This window comes from Ciona robusta, chromosome 3 (assembly GCF_009617815.1).
Source record: "Ciona robusta chromosome 3, ASM961781v2".
Classification (NCBI taxonomy): domain Eukaryota; kingdom Metazoa; phylum Chordata; class Ascidiacea; order Phlebobranchia; family Cionidae; genus Ciona; species Ciona robusta.
In genome coordinates, this window is record NC_143237.1 from 6,759,500 (window position 1) to 6,783,937 (window position 24,438).

General features: G+C 35.6%; 3 protein-coding genes across 3 annotated transcripts; 2 read left to right on the forward strand and 1 right to left on the reverse strand.

The window, feature by feature from the left end:
• Positions 1-8,386: 8,386 nt before the first annotated feature.
• Positions 8,387-14,070, forward strand: LOC149738662 (membrane-bound acylglycerophosphatidylinositol O-acyltransferase MBOAT7-like). Its single transcript, XM_089874706.1, has 8 exons — positions 8,387-8,657; positions 9,122-9,251; positions 9,952-10,159; positions 10,783-10,972; positions 11,245-11,406; positions 12,085-12,264; positions 12,716-12,877; positions 13,616-14,070. The coding sequence occupies exons 1-8, from the start codon at positions 8,440-8,442 to the stop codon at positions 13,812-13,814; spliced, it is 1,449 nt and encodes a 482-aa protein (XP_089730832.1). The 5' UTR covers positions 8,387-8,439; the 3' UTR covers positions 13,815-14,070.
• Positions 14,071-14,364: 294 nt separating this feature from the next.
• On the reverse strand, positions 14,365-17,836 carry LOC149738663 (UMP-CMP kinase 2, mitochondrial-like). Its single transcript, XM_089874710.1, has 8 exons — positions 17,132-17,836; positions 16,869-16,970; positions 16,689-16,806; positions 16,332-16,422; positions 16,079-16,189; positions 15,862-15,982; positions 15,515-15,630; positions 14,365-15,209 (listed from the first exon to the last, which is right to left on the reverse strand). The coding sequence occupies exons 1-8, from the start codon at positions 17,606-17,608 to the stop codon at positions 15,083-15,085; spliced, it is 1,263 nt and encodes a 420-aa protein (XP_089730836.1). The 5' UTR covers positions 17,609-17,836; the 3' UTR covers positions 14,365-15,082.
• Positions 17,837-21,182: 3,346 nt separating this feature from the next.
• On the forward strand, positions 21,183-24,387 carry LOC149738664 (splicing factor 3B subunit 6-like). The gene is made up of 4 exons (XM_089874715.1): positions 21,183-21,341; positions 22,334-22,452; positions 22,836-22,974; positions 24,019-24,387. The coding sequence occupies exons 1-4, from the start codon at positions 21,312-21,314 to the stop codon at positions 24,103-24,105; spliced, it is 375 nt and encodes a 124-aa protein (XP_089730841.1). The 5' UTR covers positions 21,183-21,311; the 3' UTR covers positions 24,106-24,387.
• The last annotated feature ends 51 nt before the right edge of the window (positions 24,388-24,438 follow it).

Genomic DNA, 24,438 nt, shown 5'->3' on the forward strand with positions numbered 1-24,438 from the left:
TAAATTATGTCGCCGATGAATTACGACATCTGGCTAAATTTAGCCCTTCCAGGTATACGGCGATTGCTCAGTCTATGAGACGCGGCATATTGCCGTAATATTTACGTCGCACGGTAAAGATAGGAAGCCCAGATTGTGCGAAAATCGGTCTCGTAAAATAAATACTGGGGGTAAAGGCAATCCACACGAAACGCGCTAGGCGTCGAGTGCAGGTTACTCATAACGCGTGGCTCTATTGCGCTACCAAAACTACACCCGATTACAATCTAATAACAAAAACTAAATCGTTGTTTGTTGACAGCTATGTAGTGTTGATACAACGACAACGACGAATCAAAGCCGGGGTTCAAAAATAGCCGTTGATTCATATTTTAATAACTTGTTTTCTTCCCACGCCAACTGTATTTGAACCCGGAACCTCTAGGTTGACATCATCGGCTTTGTTGTAATTACGTGACTCAATCAATTGAACACAAGGTCGAATAAATGTTACAACCGCACATAAGAAATTGTTTTTCGGCGATTTCGAAAATAATAACTAAATCGATTTCCGATTACACCTTAGTACTAAACCTCATATTTTAAAGAACACTAAATGTTTTTGCTCGATTATTTCAAATACCACAATCAATATGACGTAACGTTTTTTACCTATACAATATATGGATGCGGGGGTACCAAGGTACATGTTCAGAATTTTTTATCCTTCTATTCGGTTGTAAATAACAAATATTTGCAAAATTTTATAACCATACCCCCAAGGGCGTTGTTAATTGGTAAAAACACGATTAGGAAGTAAGAATATGATGTTCTAACGGCACCCATCTTACCCCCGCAGTAAAATACCATATACGGCTGAACCGCAAAAAGAAATGGCGGATGAAAAAGATGATTAAAACACTCGGATAAATTCTGTTAAACGGCTTAACATTTGATTTGTTTCCAGCTACCAAAAATGCCATTTAAGGCAACCTGTTATTTATAACTTATTTGACCACAACGAGTTTTAAATTGTTGGTTTTGACATTTTTATCACTCATGTCTCCGAAGCCATTTTCCGTTTCTCCAGCCTATCTCGGCTTGCTTCTGTTTGTTTGACTGTAAACATGTTCAGTGCTGGCAGAATTTAATTTAAAATCGACTCTCACTATATCTTGCCCACAAGAAATTAGGCGGTAGGTTACTCTTGCGATTGCATAAAGCATTTCATAAACAAGCGGCATATAGGCAAAAGTCTATTTCGGCGATGCCGTTTATTTTGCGACAAACACACATTGCTGTCGTAGGAAATACACTAGCAACGAGTTTTAAGACAATATTTGTACCCGAAGCAAACTGAAAGTATTAATTTTGTTGAGCAGCGAACCAAAAAAACAATCAAGCCACCGAAAGTCGTTATTTGTTATGAATTCTCTACTGCGCCAACCGGAACTAATATTCTACGAATTCCTTATTTGCCTTAATTTGGTTCCCATATTTTCTGGTGTATAGATGTGCTTCTGGCAGTAAAACGCGCTTTTGTTTTCTTTTATTTGTTTTCTCAAAACCCGCGCACAAACCGACGTGTTAAAACTCTCTAAATACGATTCGTTCTTCAGTTCAATTACTGGACAATTAATGCTTTTGCGTCGCGCGATTCCAGTCATAATTAAAGAAGTTGATTACCGGTTTGCAACAATTGTTCGCGGACAATCGACGATTGTGACGTAACAATTCGGAAACGAAAGCACGTTTCTCAATTTCCGTGATCTTCTCGTCGAATTAAATTTCCGAATGACCAGTTTTGTGCTGTACAAACTAGTTTAAACCGGTATAGTAAGCTCAATAAAACAATCTACATTTTATTGGCCTGTCTTGATGCAAAAATGCAATAATTTCTTCAGAAAAAAACGCGTAGCTATATTTTTACAAATCGGCTACAATAGTTCTACATCCAAACTTGCAGTATTAGGAAGAATAAGAAACAGTTGAATAAAGACTACACGTGAGCTGAGGCTATATAACGAGCGATATACTGCTTCCTCTGCTATAATTATACATCTATATTAATATCGGTCACTGCTTATTTACTACTCTACCTATAGGGGAGGTTAACACATCACGATCTTCTACCCTCACTTCTCGACATGTACTGCACAAAAATAGCCGAACTAAAGATTACCCGATTGCTGATGAAACCTCAACTAATGGGTAAGAACAAAATGCGCATGCATCTAGCTTCTTGCGCGATTAAATGAGTTTTTATTGTTCTTTTACGCGTAGCTCGTTGCGGAGGGTTGCGGGGCTTACATTTACTCCCTATAATGTTATGTATACATTCCGTGTTATTATTTCATGCGCGGCGTATACCCGTGGCAAGCAAGACAGACTCGCATCGGACAGCACTTAAGCTTAATCCCATCCCGTTGCTGTTCCCCGGTGCCTTGGATTCTTCGAATGTTGCTTCGTTTAAGCGGCGATCGCGGCAAGGAGGATTGTTCGCCTTAATCCCCCGTCTCCGCAACAGCGACTTTGGCATTTATGAGCTGCTTTCCAAAACACCAAGACTTACAGAGGCAGATGCTAAGCGAGTCTTAAACCCAACGAACTCGATAATACAGCCTACACCTCAAGGTAATTAAGTGCCCGGTGCTCATGTGTGCTGCTTAACACTCAACGATCAGGTTTTGCATTACCATTCTAAGTACAGAAATCCAAAATACCGTTCAAGTGCCCGCAAATTAAACAGAAAAAAGAAAAACACGTTTTTCAATTGTTTTAGTTTCGTTTATTTTCCAATATTTATACAGACGGGGTTGCTCATAAAGAAAATGTAACGGTTGCTGTTAAAATGTTCGCTGCCATTTTTATTACATAATCATTTCGACTGCAGAAGGCCAAGTATTTATATTGTATGATACATACCCGCTAACGGAAAATTTTGGAAAGCAAATACAAATACCGCAGTGCGTTACTTCGGCTTAAACGGCGGTTGATTTTATTAGGGTGATTTTGAAGGACTTAGAAGGATTTGAGGGTCTTACTTTGCGGTCGTGTCTTGCTTGGGTTTAATTGTTTCACTGTCGTTGAGAAATAGCGTTTTGACGATTATTAAATAACTCGCCGACCGCTCTCGACTCAATAGAAGATTAAGCAAGTTCGTACCATGTACCAGAAACAGCGGAAGACCGCGGCGCGATGTTGCCACAACAGCGTCGGAGCCGTCGCCATTTTGTGACCTCGCTCAAAAGGTTCGCGCCGGCGCCTGCAAATACTGCTCGGAGCCGGATATGGATCGGATAGTACGTGTATGAAAGGCACGCCCAGGCATCGGTGTATTAACGCACATGCTAAAGTTGCAAGCGATTATGTTGATCGTGATTGATTGCAAATCCGTGACCGCAGCACTCTCAAACTATAAGTTTTATCCGATCAAGAATTCTCCGTCGAATTCTCGTCGAACGGGCACTGGGGTTTGGGTAATTAATAAACGATATTGCCTAATGCAAAAATTGGCAAAGTTAAAATCTGCAGCCGATCCAGTTCAAATTGTTGCAGTCAATTACCGAGCTCCGGAAATCCCTCTGCTTCTAAAAATCATCCACTGGGTTGTGTTATGTTGAGTGATACGCATCTGCAAAGTATACCTCGTTAGCCGCGACGCAGGGCACTGACAGCCGTAATTTTCCTCTCTTTATCGAATCGACCACTTTCTCACAACGGCTATCAGGGTTTCACTTAAATGCGGCGAGCGCTTATGGGCGCTGCCAAACGCTGGGCTTTTAATTGCATCGCTCTCTTTAGATTTTATGAGTTTTTTTTATCAGATTTGCGAATTTTCCGAGAACTACTATCGGAGAAACTATTAGGGTTTAAAACTTAAAAGTTAATGCAAAAACTTGCTCGGTTATCTTCTTGTTTACTTACGTAAATCTCAGTCTATAAATACTTTCTTCGAAGCCTGTTTCACAATCATTTTTTTGGCTTGGTAGGGAACCGGTTGATTTTATTCATACCTGAAGAAACCGATTTTATTTATAGTAGAATGGGGGAGGATGGGACACCGTTTCATTCTATTTTTCGTTACATTCAGCAGTAAACAAAGAACATTCAAAGAATTATAAAACCGTATCCCCACGAATTTTATATTGACCGGTTTTTATTGCATAAGTACGATCAGGTTATTTGGATACTATAGTAGGTCGGGGGAAGATGGTACACCTTATCATTCGACTTTCTCGCCCTGTTTAGTAGTAAACAAAGAACATACACAGAATTCTAGAAGCGCATCTTCATGACTGCCATAGATCGTTGTTAATTGTTTGAAACACGATTAGGATATTTGGATATTATGTGCTAAAGGTGTCCCATCTTCCCCACCCTACCATATGTTTTAAAAGTGTCCCGTGTTCCCCCAACCTACCATATGTAATTGCACGAACTCGTGGTTATTTCTGCGATGCGTACCGTTAGCAGATTTAATATAACCGATATAATTAAAAACTCTCGAGTCGTTAAAACAGCAATTAAACTGTTTGGGTATTTTTTTCTATCAACTGGGACTATAAAAGACAACGAAAATATTACCTCAGCTTAATGGGGGTATTAGGTGCTAATAGTATCCCATCTTACACCAAAGTAATATATATATGTTTTTCACATCATAGGATTATTTTTCGAATAAGATTTTTTTTCCCGAAGTAATTGCTCGATCACGCGACGTGTTATTGGCAGCCACGGTGCTGGTAGCGCGGCTTTTAGAAAGTTTGGTCACATTTTTCGCCGCCGTGTCTTGCAGAAGATTGTCATCGCAGTACTGACACGTAACTGGGCGACCCCTTACTAGATCCGAGCATCTCTAGCAGTGAAGAGAATAGCGTACTGCTATAATTAGCGAGCGACGCGAATGCTCACCGTAAACACGAACCAGCTGTTTCATGTTTAGATAGAAACATGCTCCCCGTGGTAAAAAACGCAGTGTTTACCTGAACATTAATATTTTCTGTTGTTGCAGAATCATTCGTTAAAAAACAGGACTTGCAAAAACTTTTGGAAGGGCTTTCAAAGTATCGCGAACCCGCCATTAGTCTGCTGCTATTTTTGATGTTAATATTTGCAGATAATTGCCCAATTTTTAATCCAAAACTTTGTAGATATGATTTTGTGTTGGTTTTGTACTCGAGTATAGCAAATGCCGCATTTTGCAGCACTGGCCTTCAGTTCTGCGTCTGTTCAATTCGACAATTTTCTCTCCCTTATCCATCATCTATCAGAATAAGTTCGAAGCCTGGAGGCAAATTTGGCCTTGGCCTCCAATCAAAACCCGTAGAATGAGTCCCACCTCACAAACTAAATGCGTTTTATTTCACACTTTATTATTTTTTTCCTTGGCTTGCATGCGGTGTTTGCGGTATTAGAACAAAATTCTTTTTAGTTTGTTTACTTATTAAGGCGTATAGTTGCCGTGATATGAATCTAAACAAGTTTGGTTTTAAACAGAAGAGCTCCTGTACCGGCAATGCTTCCTATTTCAAATAGCGCATCATTTTTATTAAGAGCACGCGAAGATTTGTGACATTTCTGCAGTCGTCGCAGAAATAAATTTCGTCTGAATAATGCAAGGTGTTAGCACGACAACCACTTTTCTCGATAAATGAATTAAAAATTTATTTCAATTACCGTCATCTACAGTGTTAAATATAACACACCTTCATTTGTTGGTCTGCTAAACTAGATGCTGTACAGTGCAATAATACCACATACATTTTTCTATTGTATCTTCCTTCACGTTAACATATAAATAATTGAAATTAAAGTAGATGAAAAAATTAACTTCAAAACGGTAGTCGTTTTTAATCATATGAGTAAAAAACGGTTAAAAAAATGTGTGCAATTCTTTTTTCTAAGAATTCTTTATTGGTTTATTAATAGAATATTACATGTTTTCTCAAGTATCACGTCGCGTGGTGCCTGTACCACTTGCTGCAGCCGCAGTGTTTATTTGCTTGTTGCAAGCTTCGTTTGTTTACAATGCAACCACCTAAGATAACGCACACCCCTTGCCAGGGCTGGCCCGCATTCCTAAACTGTTTAGGTGTATCTACTTCTTGCAATTATAGGCGTGGTTGTGGAGATAAGATTTTCTCCACGTATTTTGCTGTTTTCAGCAGCGCCAGTACAACGACTGTTTATATTTTTTTCAAAAATATATTTTTGATCGTCAGATATTATAGAGACTGCGCATTGAATGAAAAGCAGGATACTACTTCAAACATTGCGGTATCTAGTTGGAAAGGTGCCAAAGTTTTAATTGTTATTCAAAGCCCCTTACAGTGAGGAGGAAAAAATCGCACTCAACGCTTGCTCTTTGCAAGATAATAGAATATATAGGCGTTATCTAGTTCATTCAAAGATTATCTTATAATTCAGTGCTATTATGCTGTTTGGTGTAATTTACTATCCATTGTCGGTTATCAAAAGTGTTGGTGACGTCACACATGTCATTTCACGACGGTGGAGATTGAGGCGTTGCTTGATTAAAGTTTTATGAGTAGGGTTAAGTGGGCCCAAGTTTAAGCATGGCAGCAAGGCATGCTTGTATAGACCTTGATGAGTTTTCAACACTCTTTTAACCGGCCGTGACTCTGGCCAGTATAATGTCGCAATGCTCGCAACGAGTTTGCCACGAAAGTAATTAAAGCTAATGAGAAATATGCGGCAGAAAAGGGCTTGTTGTGGTCAGGGGCCTATTACTTATGCATTAAATGCACCAAGCGCCGCAGACCACAATCCGTCTCGGCCTATTAAGGACAAGGCTGTGGGCCAGCAACCACATTTAGCAACTCATTCATTACACATCAGCAACACGAAGATAAAGGTTGGAATTTTCCATTAAATTTAAACTTGCTGTTGTAGAGCTCCGTACCCGCCCATGGTCGCGCGTAATCTATCTTTTTTACGACGCCACTTGCCCGCAATGGCGCGGCGACGCTGTGACAGAATGTTCCAAAATAGTCTCCTGTCAATATTTACCGAGAAAACACAGGAAAATGCAGTATGCTGCTGGGATAAAATCAAAATGATGGCCGCCGTTGCCAAACTTAACCATCGTTGAAACGATCTAATCTTGCGGGTTGTGTCAGAAGAAGGCCCCCGCTTTGTTAAAGCATTACAAGTTATCTTACACAAAGCATGCAAACAAAACCTTGACATTCATTTCCTATATCGTAGCTATATATATCCATAAACTGATGGAAGCTTTACCGCCAAGTTCGTCATACAACCTATGTAATCCAATGATAAACATTAGTGAAACAATATTTTGATAAATCAATCCAGCGTGGAGACGCTCCCATTTTGGCTACGTACGTCGCCTCCCACGTGACCAGCGCTCGTCCAATCGGGCGCCACGATTCATCATTGCCACGGTGTCACGCCGACAATTCAATTTCCGTAGATCCAGCAATATTCGGAACGCGTCAGTCGGCCGCGCGACGATCAACCTTGTTTATCCTTTCGTCGCCGCATCATACAAGAAAACCACGTCACATTTTGTGCGTTTTCGGCGCGGAATTTTCGCGTCGAAAGTCGAACGTGGACTGTTTACATGATAGTACGTCCTGATGCATTTTTAGTCGCTGGCAGTGACTGAAAACGGAAACAATTATCTCTTTTCAGAACCAAGTATGAACGATTGAAATAGCTATGACGGTACGTAGACTATCCACCCGGCGGTGTCCAGCCTATACCACGTGTCAAGCTCTCAAAATATTGCCCACACTAAAATCTGTTACTAGCATTTATTGCACCATGTACATTTAATAAAAATCTCTTAATTATGTTAATTGTCTGAAGGTTTGACCGCTAATTTTTTTAATTAATAAATTTACAAAATGTTGGTTGTAAATCAAAAGTGTTAATATGCTAATGGTACACGTAAATCATGCTTTAACTTGTTTAATTCAGCTATCCTGCAAGTATAATTCACCTGATATCGAACGGACATATTTTATTCATCCTATCTCTACAGCGCCACCCCACGATCGTTATTAATCAGAATTACCGGCTGAAGGGAGAATCCCATGAACAAAAACATGCTGTAAGGTTTTCCTGATATAGATATATAGCATAGCGAAAATAATGATATATAGACATGGGCCTTCACATAATTTGCATTACTAACAGGAATTAAAATATCATAGCTGTATATCTATCGCAAAAAGTTAGTTTGGAGTAATTTTTAAGAGTTATTCTGTCCAATTATTTGTAGCAATAGTAATAACGGCTCGGCTCTCGATTATATGTGCGACCGACATATCATATTTTCATAACATCCGATACGTCACACGCTCACACGATTTTGCTTTTCCGCAGCATTTGTAAAATACATGGATATTCAAACTAAACCAATATATTGTTTTGTGAAACAGGTAACATAGACAGTCACTAGTACGTAGCAATATGGGGGTTTTAAACACCTGGAGAGATACTTGTTATTTATTGTTGGTCGTTTCAACGTTTTGTATTTGTGTTCTGGTGCACTGTTTAAAGTTATCACACAAGACGAAAAAATACTTTTTCTCAATATGTGGTTTTACACAAGTGGTGATTTTCTGTGGGGTTGACACTTTGCATTTTGTTGTTATGGTTTGTGTTGGAACTGCTATGGCAAAATCAAGGTACATGAAACATGTATTAATAACTGATATTGATTCAGATACAGAAACTGCTGACATTAATACAAGATAACAAGTTATAATCTATTAATAACATTTTTACCTTTCAAAGTTACATAGGTGGTAACTTGTAAGCGGACATAAGGTGTATGTAACAGAACACATGTTATAAAGACTGTTAATAAATTTCTTCCCACACGAGAGTAAATAAGTTACTTTAAATAAATCAATAAAAAAGTCTGTTTTATATGATCCAACATTTTGTTTTTATAGGGGTAAAGTTTGCAACACCTGCTAATTTTTTAGCTTAGATTGTGTGTTTTTCGGCAAGGGATTTATGGGTAATTATTCTAACCTGGTGGTCACTAATGGGTTGTCTAGTACTCTAGTAAACTATTACAGGGTTCTATTAAACAGCAAAACAGGTCATATTTAATTATACTAATTACTTTGTTTTTTTTTGACAGGACTAATCCCAGACTACTGTTTGTATACTGCTTGGCCCATCGGGTATTTTTCTCATCATCTGGTTTTTTTGGCCTTAAGAGAGATGAAAATAACTTAGCAAATGCGTTAATGCTTGTAACAACAGTAAAGGTATGTAGTTTGTAAGTTTGAATCTTTGGTAATTAAACCACTATGTAAGTCGAAACCAAAATAAATTTTAAAATGTCAAAACTTTTAATGTCACAAAGATATGCAGATGATTACTTGTATAGTTGTATGAATAAATGAATGTAACTTACTTTATTCTCGCGTGGCCGGAAAACGACAGTCGTTATCACACGGGTTTAACACCTTCATGCCAGCTTACGAGTTACCATGTATGTTACTTTGTGGGTGATTATTTTGTTGTTTTTTTATTTTATTTTTTATGTATGGCTGATAATTTGGACAACCCATTAGTGACCACTGGGTTGGAGCAATTGCTGTTAGGTGTCTTGCCCAAAGATACATACGCCTACAATGGTACCAGCGTGAGCCTTGAACCCATTACCTCTGGGTTACAGGTTGGCGTGCTAACCACTACGCCACCGCGCCGGACAAGGTAGGTCTGCACCAGGTGTATGAAATAGGAACACCCCTATAGTAACGACTGTAGTTGCCCCATCACACGAGAATAAATATCATGCTATGTGTTTTACTGGCTGTCGTTTTGCTGTTGATTTCCCTTTATTCGTTTTTCAAATAATATAATCTTAGCTATTGTCTTGAAGAAAAAAACTATATATATATAACATATGTTATGTCACAAAAATAATAAAATATGTTATGTGATAAGGTATAACTTTTTTAGATGATCACTGTTGGATATGAAGCCGTAGCAACCAGAGAATCAATAAAAAACCGAAGTAAGGTTGAAACCATAAAGGCTAAGACAAATGGACATATCAGAGAGAATGGGGAAAAACATGCCAGAAAACGAGAAATGCTTATGATGGAGGAACCCATTTCAACCCTGGATATCTTGTGTTACATGACCAGTTTTATTGGATTATTTACAGGTGATAAATTATTGTATTTTGCATTGAGATTTTAAGTACTGCACTTATGCGATTGTGGTTAATAATATGTAAAAAATTGGGCTTGAGAAAGCGTTTTTAAGGTTTTAGGTCCAGAAATTCAGAAAAGCCTAAAGCTGTAGTAGCTGCTACAAAGCTTTTAAAAAAAATCAGTTTGTTTGGGTTTTCTAGCCACGCCCACACTTGTCTTTTTTTCAGTAAATAAAGTTCACAGCAGGTTTAAACTGTTCTCATTGCAGTTAGTGCAGCTTTTATGTATAAACTTTCAGTGATTTTCAGGTAAATTTTAAGGTTTGACATAAATTTCACAAACTATATTTTAGCAAAGTTTTTGGTTGTATTTTATCGACTGTTGCATTATGTATTCTAAGAATGCTAGTGGAGTCGACCAGCATAAAGACAGTTTTCCTATTTGTTTCATTGTGTGTAGTGTACAGTTTCCTTCCTGTTAAGTCTCATTGTTTATGATATTAAATTTCACCCATGTTTGTGTTAATTTTATGCGAGCAATTTGTACAATAAAATATAACATTCCTTTAAAATCACATGCATTTTAAAAGATATCATATCCCATTGTACAAAATGCTCAAAAATTGATGTTTCAGGTCCTTTATTCAGATACAGAACCTACCATGACATGCTTGATACCCCAAACACAAGGTCATACAAAACACAACTGCTTGCGAAATTTAAAATCTTTATTGCAGTATTTGTAACGTTTTTGATTGGGAATTATGTTCTTGACCCAAATTATTTAAAAGAAGATGCATTTTATGAAGCCAGTTTGGGTCACAGGTGGTGTATTTTGTATTAATATTATATTAATATTTTTTTTTCTTTAACAAGATTAATTTGGTGTTCCTTTATGGGTTGTCTATGCTGTCAGCCATACATAAAAGAAACATCTAGTACCACTTTCAAGCTTCAGAGGTACACAGTAACTTGTGGTGTGTGTAACAGAACAACCGCGTTTCAATGACAGTTGTTGCCCCTCAATGCGAGGTTAAATAAGTTTAATTCATTCATCAAAGATGAAAATTGCACAGTTCAGAAATTCCATATTTTAGGTTATTGTGGATTGTTCCGATCATAGTTGTGTTTCAAATCAAGTATTCAGTCATATGGGTGGTAATGGAAATGTTTTATATATTGGTTGGACTTGGAGCTTACCCTGAAACCAGTGAACCTTTACCAGGCCATGGACCAACCAAGTTGGAAATTGGTCAACTGTAAGTCATTAATGTAATATAGTAGAATGGGGAAAGATGGGACACCTTTAGCGCATAATATTTAGAAATCCTGATCATGTTTTAAACAAATAACAACGGCCTATGGGAGTTGAGAGGATACGGTTTTATAATTGTTTGATTTTTCTTTGTTCACTACCAAATGCAACAAAAAAGTAGAATAAAAAATTTCCCATCTTCCCCACCCTACTATATACTGGTTTTCATGGTTTTTTATCATTTGTTGTTATTATCCCGAAGCCTTAATGTTGCACTATGTGTGATGTAGCATCTTTAATTATTTTGTATGTCATTTTGTGGCAATCTAGAAAGATGTGGTAGTTAATGGCAACGCAGCGTACTATGCAAACGAAAACGTTATAACAACAATGATTAAAATATATATGCAAAGCTTTCTGACGCAAATATATACCAGCTTATCATGTCTGTTTGATCTAACTTTGCTAGGTGTAGCGATCACGCTTATTTTCTTCCAAGTAAACGTAAATATGTTTTAACTGTAAGTGTGTTTTAACAACTGTTATTTTGTCACTTTATCCGGTCTTTTTATTTAAACTATTTCTAAATATTCGCTAGCCTAATTAAAGAGACAAATAAAAAGGTTATTTTAATTGAAGAGACAAATAAAAAGGTTATAAAAACTTATAATTGTTTAAACAGAAATATGAGTGAAGATACAAAGTTTGACTTTAATACAATCACCAATATGCACCCAGTGAATGTGATAATGGAGAAAACATTCCGTGGAACGTTTTACTCATGGAACTGTTGCGTGCAGTGGTGGCTTGCTCACTTTGTGTATTCAAGTACATTGTTTCCACGCCAATATAGAATGTTAAGGTATAAAGTTTATGTTACTAAGCTGTTATATACATATATATTATATCATGCTAATATGTTTGTTTTGTATTGTGCAAATCAAGTAGACATGTAGAATAAATAAAAAACTACCATATATGTTAATATTGCCTTGAGCTGTACTCTGTATATTTCTGTAGTGTTTAATTTAAATGAGATTATTTAATACTTGAATTACTAAACTGGTATATGTTCTCATATAAATATTTACTGACCAAATCTTATAAATGTATTTTTACGCATCGAAAGTACCAATATAACACAAAGATTGTGTTTGTAGTAAACAGCTTGTAATGTTTGATAGTTATAACACGCGTAGTCCTTCATATTTACTTTTGCTTCATATATTGTTTCAGTATCTTATTTCTTAATTTCCTGTGTGAACCAGCTGTTATCTAATATTAACTGTGTTAGATTTTTTAATTAATTTCAGGGGTTTTAGCACCATGTTTATAAACGCATTGTGGCACGGCGTTAAACCAGGGTACTACGTAAGTTTTCCAGCTGTGCCCGTGATTGCAGTTTGTGAGGAAATATGCAATAGAAATATAAGAGATCGCCTTCAAAGTGGTTGGCTTAAACATCTTTATGAATTGTAAGTATTTCAACAACAACTGTGTATCTATACAAGTAATTCCTAGACCAGGGGTTCTTAAATTTATTGAAGCATGTCCTTTAAAGATTCCAACAAAAAATACCCTTTTTGTTAAATTTTAATAAATTATACATTAAAATTACCAGAAGAATGCAACCAAAGAGATAAAAATACCTTACTTACAATGCAATTGTGCAAGAAACTAGAAAAGCAGGAATAGTGATTTATTTTTACTGCTGCAGAATGCTGCCTTAAAACTATACCCAAACACAGTAATTTACAAACATGACGTAATATTTTCAATTATAAATAATCCCAAAAAAATTTTTAAAGCTAAAAATAAGCAAAACCTACGGAAAGCATATTTAGTTACTTTCAGACATAACAGTTCATATTATTAATTTTCACGAACCCTCACCCCCCATTCCAAGTTTTTCATGTCCCTCTAGGGGAGGGTGTCCTTTAGTTTAAGAACGACTGTCCTAGACTATTCTTAGTTATATTACCAATTATATTATCGTTGAACTAAAATTTATTTTCATGGATTTAATTTAATCTATTACTTGCATAAACTAGTTAAATGTTATTCAATTCTGGCAAGACACAGCAAATATTTCTCAGAAATTTAATTATTTTATGAAAGGCTGGGAATCTTCTGCAAGCCTTGCCACCTTGGGTTCAGGCTAGAATTGGCCCATTACCTTAACATTTGTTCTAACTCTTCCAATATCTTATCAGGTTTCATTGGATTACCTTCAAACTGTTCTGTTTCTCGTTTTTGTTTTCTTCCTTTATGTTACTGCAATGGGATTCTATACTGAGGCTGTACAAGTCCTTATATTTTTGTGGATACATTTTCCCTGTCGTTATGGCCATGCTAAGTTTTATTATTGCAAAAATTATCCCACATAGTGGAAAGACTTTAAAAGTTGCATAAAAGTGCAATAGTTTCAAGTATTTCTGTGCAGTATTGATTTGATTCTATCTTCAAAATCTATAGTTCCATACACAGCTGTTTTAACCAGAGTTTTTTAATCAAAGTCTTTACCTTTTACACATAATTCTTACATTTACGTTTTTGCATGTATATCTCGCTTTACTATAATCAATGAGACAAAACCACCTTAATTTATCTAGTCTAAATAGGCAAGAACCCACTGCGTTTTATAGAAATATTTTATTTTGTTGTGCCTTTAGTTTACATGATTAAGAGCTGTGCTTTTTCCTGTGATTTCCAAAACCACCTACTAGAGCAGTATCTGCTGAAATGTTATACCTTTTTTAGTTTTGTCACCTAAACACCCCGTCTGCTTTTTACTTTACTCAGAATGTTGTGCCTTTATTTTTAAATGCTTATTTTTCATATTCGCTCCTTTATTAATTTTATTCCCATAAGGCTAAATAGTCAAATTTCTGGTTGGTAGTCTAGCTTATAGTTAGGGTTTTAATATAAAATAAATGAAACGTGATTATGTAATAAGTCTTAGTTTGTTTTTGCACATTTTATTTCTCACACTGCTGAGAAATTGGTTTATGAACACATGTTGTAGAAAATAGATTTTGTGCATTTAGGAAAATAAACGACCAATTATAATCAAGTGCTACAAATGATGGAACTTAAAATAGTAGAAAATAAGAAGATTTTAAGCAAACATGGGTGATCATCAAGCAGACACCGGTAATATGCATAAATTTCTTGGTAAGATAAAGAATCTAAAAAGCCTGCTACGTGCTGAAACAAAAACGATTAATAATAGTTGAAATAATACTCATGAGATATTTATTCATTATACTCTATGAAATATACTCTTTAACGATAATATTTTTAAGTACAGTAGCGAAAGTTCAATCCTACTCTTAAGTAAGATAAAGAATCTAAAAATCCTGCTACATGCTGGAACAAACGATTAATAATAGTTGAAATAATACTCATGACATATTTATTCATTATACTTTATATAATATACTCTTTAACGATAATATTTTTAAGTACAGTAGTGAAAGTTCAATCCTACTCTTAGGTAAGATAAAGAATGTAAAAAGCCTGTTTCATGCTGGAACAAAAACGATTAATAATAGTTGGAAAATTATTCATGAGATATTTATTCAATATACTTTATGAAATATACTTTTAAACTACAATATTCTAAAGTACAGTAATAAATTATGATACTTAACAATATTCTTAAGAACAAAAGTTCTGCATTAAATGGTAATAATATGCTTATCAGACAGCAGTTCAACTGCTTTGTTGCATAGTTCTTCAGCAGAGCCGCTTGCATCAAGCTCAACTAGTGCAGGGTTATCCATTCGCTTGTATACCTCAGCTATCCTGCGTAACATTGTTGTGTTTAAGAAAGATAAAGTAGATTGTTTCGCTAGTGAGAAGATAGTAAGTTGTAGCAGTAATATAAAAAAAACAGGCTATGGAATAAAAAAAAACACAACCTGTGTCTTTAACAAGGCATACTATTTTAACAAGGCGTAAGTATAATACTAATAATTTTTTAAATGGACTAAAAAAAGGATAGCCAGTTATTTATCTTTACACAACATGGCAACTTTTTTGAGTTATAACACTGAATTCTTTTTCAAAAAAATGACATGTCTTTCTACTCAGGTCTTTATATTTTTAACCTTTGACGGAAGAGTCGAGATTTTTCCATCCGAATTTCTTCATCAGTCTTCTCAGTGTTCCGACCTTCTAAACGACATCGTCGTAATTCATCGGATATTGTTAAGAGTATTACTATCTGTGGAATGACATGGTTATAATTGGAGAAACTTACACCCAATTATGTAAGTGCACCTTATTTATTGTTACCTATAGCATAGGTGTTTTGTTTTATACATCTCATTCTTGTGCCAACTTACCAGTTACCACATAGTAAGTTTGTGGATTATAATTTTTTATTTCTTAGTGCACGGCTCATAATTTAGACAACAAATTTGGGGTGTAGCACAGTACTTAAACTGCAACTCACATCTGGTTTTAACAAGTCGGGAGGCCACGAATACACCCAGTGTCTTGCTGGTGGCAAGTGAGTTTCATCTCCCACCTTCACATCAGTAGCAATCGCGTATGCAGCTGTACTGTGCCAGAACCTGGGAAACACATGGAAAGTCATTATGTAACACATATGGTAAAAAGGCAGCTGTTTTAATTTACATGCAAATTTAAAAAAGAATCTTTATACCTACCTATCACACACAACAGGCCCACTTTGTGCATCATGTAGCACTTGTGCAGCAAAAGCATAATTTCCAATGGCATAGTATGCCCTTCTGAGCAATTGAAAATGACTGTCAAACCTGAAATAAATAAAAAGAAAGTCAGTACTACTATAGCCCACAATAAGTGCAGGGGTAATTAATGGGTGCCTTCGGCCTAAACCCCAATGTGTCCCACTGCAGGACTTCACCCACGTAGCATAGAACATTTTAGGTGACCTACGTTTTTCGTAAATGCAGGACACAGTCTTGTGGCGATTTGCGTGCACAACCATTCAAACGTTTAGCCAAATTTTCAGTTAAAGTTGATTTACCTGGAAAAAATCAAGTTGATTATTGGAATAACTCTTCTGCTACCAGGCATACATGGGACCTGCTCTTTTGGTAAATAATAAACAGCCAGAAGACAATTTTGCCAGAGGAACAGTTTTATACATGTTAATATTTTTATAAAGCATATAAAAATGTACATATGGAGATATACATAATAGATATATGCAAGCAGTCGTGACACAGTTCAGTTAAATATCGCATACTAGCAGGATTGAAGTTTATATTACTAAATAAAAACTCAAGTTACCAGTTGCATCCAATCCTTCAATAACAATAATAGGATGATCTCTTTTCAAAGGCGTTATGTTCAAAATTTTTCCGTCATAAATTTCTTTAAGCTCTTGCACCTCTTTCATGCTTTTAAACTAAAAACAAAATCTAAAAGTTAAATTTACTATTAGTTAAAATATTGTTATCCAAAACTTACAGTGTCTAGAACAGATTGGACACGAGCCTGATCATGGTATACAGAGTTAGTTTCACGCTTGTTGTATGCAGGATGACACTTGGGTTGTTTCACTGCAACCACCTGAAAAATGACCTGTTTTATTAGTGGCCAAAAGTACCATTTTGGGGCCCCAATTTAATGTATTTTTTTATGAAAAAAAACTGGTGTGTCTTAGTTTTATTGGCCATGTGAAGGGTCTAAATCTGATAAACCAATTAGCTATAAAGGTACCTCAAATGTACCTCAATTTCTTGCTGTAGGGAATCGTTATCAGAGTACTCTTTGTACCACATTGTGTTTCCTTTGTTGAAAATCCTTGAAATATTAAACTTGACCCTATTGGTATCTAAGTGAGCAATAAGATTTTCTTTGATCTTCTTATTATCATCATCTTTATTTAACAGCAATGCAAAACCTTCTGTGTACGACGTCTGGTTACCAGATTGATCCACAGTAAAAGACATTGTTGTAATTATGCTGAAATTGCAACCTGGCAACGATTTTAACGCACTTTGTAAATGAGAATTTTCCTGGACATTCTCAGCAAAGGAAAGATTGGACGAGAAACCGTTCACCATCAATGCATAACATCCGGATTCGAATAAGTTGTTGTCGTTCTCCTCGTGTCTTTCTTCCCACAAACCGTTTTCTTTTGCACATAGTGATTTAGGGCATAAGTACAATGGTTCCAAGTCGTATTCAAGCGCCAAAACTTTCATGGTATTTGTAAGATCTACTACAGAAACAACTTAATCTCAGAAAACGAAAATGTTCCAGCTAAATGGGTGTGTGCGAAACCATTAAAGAATATCGTTTTGCCAATGGGGAAGTACCTTATCGTACGTCATTTTTCAAATTAAAATGACGTAAAAGTTCACTATTTATTCAAAAATTTGTTTAAATTAACAATAATATTTATGATTGTAAAAATACATGCAAGAGTTTATGATTTCATGCGTCCTTTTTCCTTTTTAATTTATTTTTATTTTGTCCGACGCCGTGGCGTAGTGGTTAGCGCGCCTGCCTGTAACCATTAGGTAATGGGTTCAAGGCTCGTCGCTGCTACCATTGTGGGCGTATGTGTCCTTGGGCAAGACACTTAACGACAATTGCTCCAACCCAGTGGTCACTAATGGGCTGTCCAAATTACCAGCCATACATAATAAAAATGAAAAAATCCAAAAAAAATAATCACCCACAAAGTAACATACATGGTAACTCGTAAGCTGGCACGAGGTGTTAAACCCGTGTGATAACGACTGTCGTTTTCCGGCCACGCGAGGATAAAGTAAGTTACATTCATTCATTCATTCTATCATTCATTTGTTTATTTTTGAGCACGTAAGTGGTCATATAGGTCCTTTTTCGTCGAACGCAGTTGTTCATGTTATTATTTATTAGCGTTTTTTTTCCGCACTTATTTTAATTCTTAATTCTAGCATTGATTCTTTAATCTTTTGATTTAAATCAATTCATAATATATATTTAGAATTTGTAGATTAAATTTTCAAATTTAAAACCGCATAATTAGCGATTAATTAACGATTACTTTACTAGATCAAAAGCTTGAACTTTAATTAAATTGATTGCACTCTATAAAGTATTTTGAACTAAGCATAGTTTTATAAACCATACTGCATACGTTCGCCTAATTAGCAAGTAGTTAATGTCAATGATCATTTTTTTGTTTGTTTAAAAGCGGTAATTCTAAAATATACCCTTAATTTTAATTATTTAATTGTATTCGGTACAATAATTCAAACTATGCTTAGTATTTTAAACCATAGTATATAAAACGTCCAATTAATATGTAATTAATGATCATGTAACGCTTGCAAGTCAAGTAAACTGCCATACATCAGGAACCCGTTAGTAACAGTAATTGATTACTTTTGGTTTTGTTTACGTTGAAGTGAAAATAGAAATATAAAGTGTATATGGTGATAGTTTTCTATATCCCTTAATGAAAATTAATCTAATTTAATTGTTACACCGGGCGAAGATCGCACTTGGAACATAAAGGCTTCCCGGTGGGCGTTTTAAGTTTTAGTCATACGATCAGTTGAAACAGCGGCTATTCTGTCAGGGAATTTGGGAGGGTGCGTGTTAGTAAGAACTCCACACAACGATTGATGCTTAATTGAATTAAGCTTTTGTTATTTAAGTAGAGCCGCATTAAAAGCACTACTTTTATACCTTGTTATCATTTATCGTAAATGAAACATTAATTTTTTATTAAACATCGTATAATGAATGAATAAATGTAACTTACTTTATCCTCGCGTGGCCGGAAAACGACAGTCGTTATCACACGGGTTTAACACCTCGTGCCAGCTTACGACTTACAATGTTTGTTACTTTGTGGGTAATTATTTTTGTTAGGATTTTTTCTTTTTTTTATGTATGGCTAAAAATTTGGACAACCCATTAGTGACTACTGGGTTGGAGCAATTTTCGTTAAGTGTCTTGCTCAAGGACACATACGCCCACAATGGTAGCAGCGACGAGCCTTGGACCCATTACCTAATGGTTACAGGCAGGCGCGCTAACCACTACGCCACGGCGCCGTACAAATAAATATAATTAACTTTTATATTAACATTACCTATAATTACTGCGTAATTGCGGTTTGTCCAAATCTACGAAAACAAACGTTTTAAACCGACGACAAAACTAACTAGTGTAAGTTTACAAGTCAAAACAGGGTACAGGAGTTGTCCCCAACGTGTTTACACACATTCTTTACAAATCACTCATTCCTTATACATCATAAGTTTCATTACTGTAATACATTTACAAATGCATTCCACCTACTGCTTCACAATCAGCAATGCCAACTAAAATCGCTTTGCTGGTTACTTCTGGCTTGTTTTTGATCAAGCTTGGTCGACCGTTGTTATAAAAGGGTTCATTAAATAATTAATATTTTGCTAATTAGTGTAATACGTGCTTACTCATTAGTTCTTTGATCTCTTGCTTTATTAGTATTGTGTAGTGACTGTCTGTAGCCTAGCCTATGCTTTACTAATATTTCTTGTTTGTTTTTTTAAGCGGCGTTTGCACTACAATATAACTCGTCTTAGTGTAAAAATAACAAACACTATTTACAAATATTACACAAAGTAGATTAAGTTAATATTAAATGGAACAAGATCGATCAAACTCAATGAGACGTGACTTCCATTTCTACTTTGATATTTACATCACAACACTGTATCGTATCAAGTTACAAAGAGACAATAAAATTGGTCTTAATACAATGTCATTCATGTTATCCCATCACAAGTGGCTAATTGTCACTTGATAGTGGTCTTGTAAGAGTCAAACCTGCAAGGGCATTCATACACTTTTTGTCGGTAGATAAAAACTGAAAAAAGTTATTACTCTAAACTTGTTCTGTATTATTCATACCTAGTAAAACACCCAGAATTGTATATTTTAGGTTATTTTTATATAACAAACACCATAAACTGTTTTGTAACGAAATTATTTTTTGTTTGATGGAACTGCTTCTGACTTATATGTCACTTTACATTTTATACTCCTTTCTGTACTCTAACCTAATAGTACGTTATATACTCTTATACATCTGTCACTTACTGCAAGTTTAATAACAACCATCCCACTTCCACACAGCACGAACGGAATCGACGATCTTTTAAACACCGAAAGTTCAGCTTTGCTCAGAATCAAGCGAACACTAGGGGGCGAATTGTGGGCAACGCAGAAACAGTTACAGGTTGGTGATGTCATAATCGTCATTGTCATAGACTAGATATTCTCACGTTTTTACGCGTGACTGATGGATTCCTATTACAAATTACCTATCGAAGGTGTCTCAAAGCTGGTCCCATTAATTCACCGTAGCTAAAACGTTCTGCCTGTTTCTCGTATTTCCAACAACACGTAATTTAGGCAGCACGTATTCAGTTTACTCCAATCTCGAATATCATATATTTCAACTCATACATTTTCCTTTTCTCACGTTCTTCTTCATTCATTCATTTATTCTTTTTGCGTCGTTTTTTCATGTTTAACAGAAGTAATGTGGATTTCTATAATCGAATTATCCCAAGTCATTAACATAGCACAGTTTGGAAGACGCAAAAACACTTTAGTATAAATACATTATTTAAATTAAACTCTTGATAAATATTTTATTAAAATAAATTTGGGATTAATGTTTATATTCATACAATGATTGATATGTTCATTGCTTGCAATACAAGCATCGATTATGTGCCCACGTTGTCTTTGGTTGGCGCCGGTTGGCGCAACTTTCACGAAATAAACTTTGGGAATTGAAATTGTACCTCCTGCGTTGTGTTTTGTTACTTTTCATCGGTTTTGGTTTTAGGTTTGAAAAGGGGATAAGTGTAGAGAATTTTGTTGGTTGTTTAAAGAAATAGACCAACTGCCATCATGGCGATGCAAGCTGCTCGACGAGCAAATGTAAGTACAAGTTATACCTTTTTTGCATGGTCAATTATATGCGCGTAAGTACTCGCATATTTACTCGCAAAAGCAAAGTTAACACGCATAACGTCATAAGCGTGTTATCTGCTGTAGAAGGTTAGTTGTTACTTGCATTATGCGAGTAATGAAAAGTTTGGTGGAATTACAGTTTAACTTTTAAGAGCTTAATCTTTTTCTGGTATTATTTTTACAGTTTTAAGTTGGTAATAGCACCATAAAGGGTAATCCTTTAGCTGGTGGCCACCTGAAATTTTGGTTTCAAAATGTTCTATAGCCCTCACTGATACCTGCTGTCTAATTTTTTTTTCAAAAAAGTCGGGCGTTCGTGTCGAAAATTAACTTTAAAAATGCGCAAAAACATGCTGTGTCACCGTAATTCGTCTGATTTGCGTAAGGTTAACGATTTATTACGTCACAATCGCGGTCCGTTACGTCACAATAGTGGTATATTACATACGTTATAAGACGGTATAGCCTTGTTTTTCCCCACTGTTTTAACGTAGGAATCAAACGTAACAATACGCATTCTATGACGTAATAATCCAACCTTGGTTTAATTCATAACGGCTGATGTGGAAAATACGGTGACGCAGCACGATTTCGCGCACTTTCAAAGTTAATTTTGGACACGAACGCCCGAGTTTTTTCAAAAAAAATTATACAATGAGTATCAGTGAGACCTAAGGAACATTTTGAAACCAAAATTTCAGGTGGCCACCAGCTAGAGGATTACCCCATAAAGTATAAAAACTTATTTTATAAACAAGGTTTAACAATATTGCGCTTAAGTGAGCTAACTCAATGTTGATACGCGCATAAACAAATGACCATGCAAAATAACGCTGTTAGCGAGTTATCATATGACGAGTTAATGCGGATCGTTATTCGCATTAACTTTTTACCTTGCAAAAATATAAAATATTATTGTGGGGTATTCGGGCTCATTCAGTGGCACTGTTTTTATTCAGGTTCGATTACCACCTGAAGTGCACAGAATACTTTATGTAAGAAATCTCCCATACAAGATTACAGCAGAAGAAATGTATGATATATTTGGAAAATATGGAGCAATAAGACAAATTCGACTGTGAGTATTAAAAAGTTCCTTTTTCTGGTAGATGCTATTTTAATATCACTTTCTATATATAGAGAAATACTTTTCTTAGTATTTAAATATTTAGTTTTCAGGTGTTTGTTATGTAATTTATTTGGGGCTAGTTTAAATGCATAATATTGTATAGTTTTAGCCCAAATTTTTGTCAGTGTGTAAACAAATGTTATCTAATATCCGGTATTCAGTTATAAAAAATCTAAACAAAAATCTGTGTTTTCCCCATGCAAAAAAAACAATCATTGCATAATTTGCATCAGAGATCCAATTTTTCATCCCAAAAATCAAACTTTCAAATCTGGGATTGGGTCCACTAGTCGACATAATTAAAACATAATGTAAAACTTATTTGTTTCCAGTGGAAGCACTACCGACACTAAAGGAACAGCATATGTTGTGTATGAAGATATTTTTGATGCTAAGAATGCATGCGATCATTTATCTGGTTTCAACGTCTGTAATCGATATCTTGTGGTTCTTTATTATAATCCTAACAGGGTAAGTACAGCAGATTTAATGTGTTTGAATTTAATTTTTTTCAATATTCTTCTGCAGCGGTGTAAAAAGTGCCTATTTTCCGGCCGGATTTTTTAAAAACTGCCGGCAAAAAAAAACGGCCGGCGTGGGAATCCGGAATTTATTTACTTAGCCGGCTGCGTAACATCTCGTTTCGTGTTAACGTATGCGTAAGTTACCTATTCGTGCAGTTCTGACGTAACAAACAGCTTTATATTATCATAATCCGGCAGATATGCGGAGACAATGGCAATTGTGACGTAACATTACTAGCTATGTCGTAATGCACTTGCGGTATTTGATTGCGCCATAATAGGGATTGTGACTAATGTAATACGTAACAATACGAACAAATATTTCAACTCGTTTTACGGAATATAAAACACAGACAATCTTAAAGCACTATTAAATTCCCGGTAATTATTATTACAAAGAAAATTAGTTGCAGGTAGAAACATGAAATTAGTTGCAGGTAGAAACATGTAGTTGCAGGTAGAAACACGCGGGAGAAATCGTTGGCTTATATCCAAAAGCCTTGTACATGGTGAAAGCGGCGCACGAACGCGGGGCTATAGATAGAGAGGCAAAATTTGACGTCAGAACACACGCGCCGGGAAAACTGCCGGAAAAATATAAATGCAAATCGGTATCGGCCGGATTTTTATTTTTTACATGCCTGTTCTTCTGGTAAATAGTCTATTTACCCCAAATTACATTCCCAATGCAATATTGGTTGTAGAATGAATAAATGTAACTTATTTATCCTTGGGCAATAATTGTCGTTTTTGACTCGTTATTAATGACTAATGAGCCACCCATTAGTGGCCCAGGGTTGGAGCACTGACTATAAAAAGTGTCTTGCCAAAGGACACATACCTACAATAGTAGAAACATCGAGCATCAAACCTAGTATCTCTGGGTTACAATGCATGCCTATCTGCTGCTTCAAAGGGACAAAAAATATTTTTTTCATAATTATATATATTACTATTGGGCAAGTTAATTTTATATTTCCTGCTTTCACAGCAATTTAAGAAGAAAGATGCTGAAAAGAAACAGGAACAATTGGACAAGATGAAAGCCAAGTTTGGAGTGAGCACAGATCCCAAGTGATGGAACAATTTACAAAACAATAATACTTTGTTATTCCTTACTGAATTCATTGTCGACGTACCCTGTAAATGTGCTGCAGAGCCTCAATCATGTTAAACTTACACATTGACAGCCCTTGCTGTTTTGTTTTTTTTTGGTTGTAAAACATGTTTTAATATTTTGGTAAAGTACAATTATATCCATTTACTGCTCTACGTATGTTTTGATATTTTGGTAACTACAATTGTATCAATTTACTGTTCTGTGTATTTTTTAAAATATGCTGTATTCTACATGCACAGATGTAAGCTGTAGTAGTTATTAAGTCTTACCTGAAATCTGACATGAGAGCAT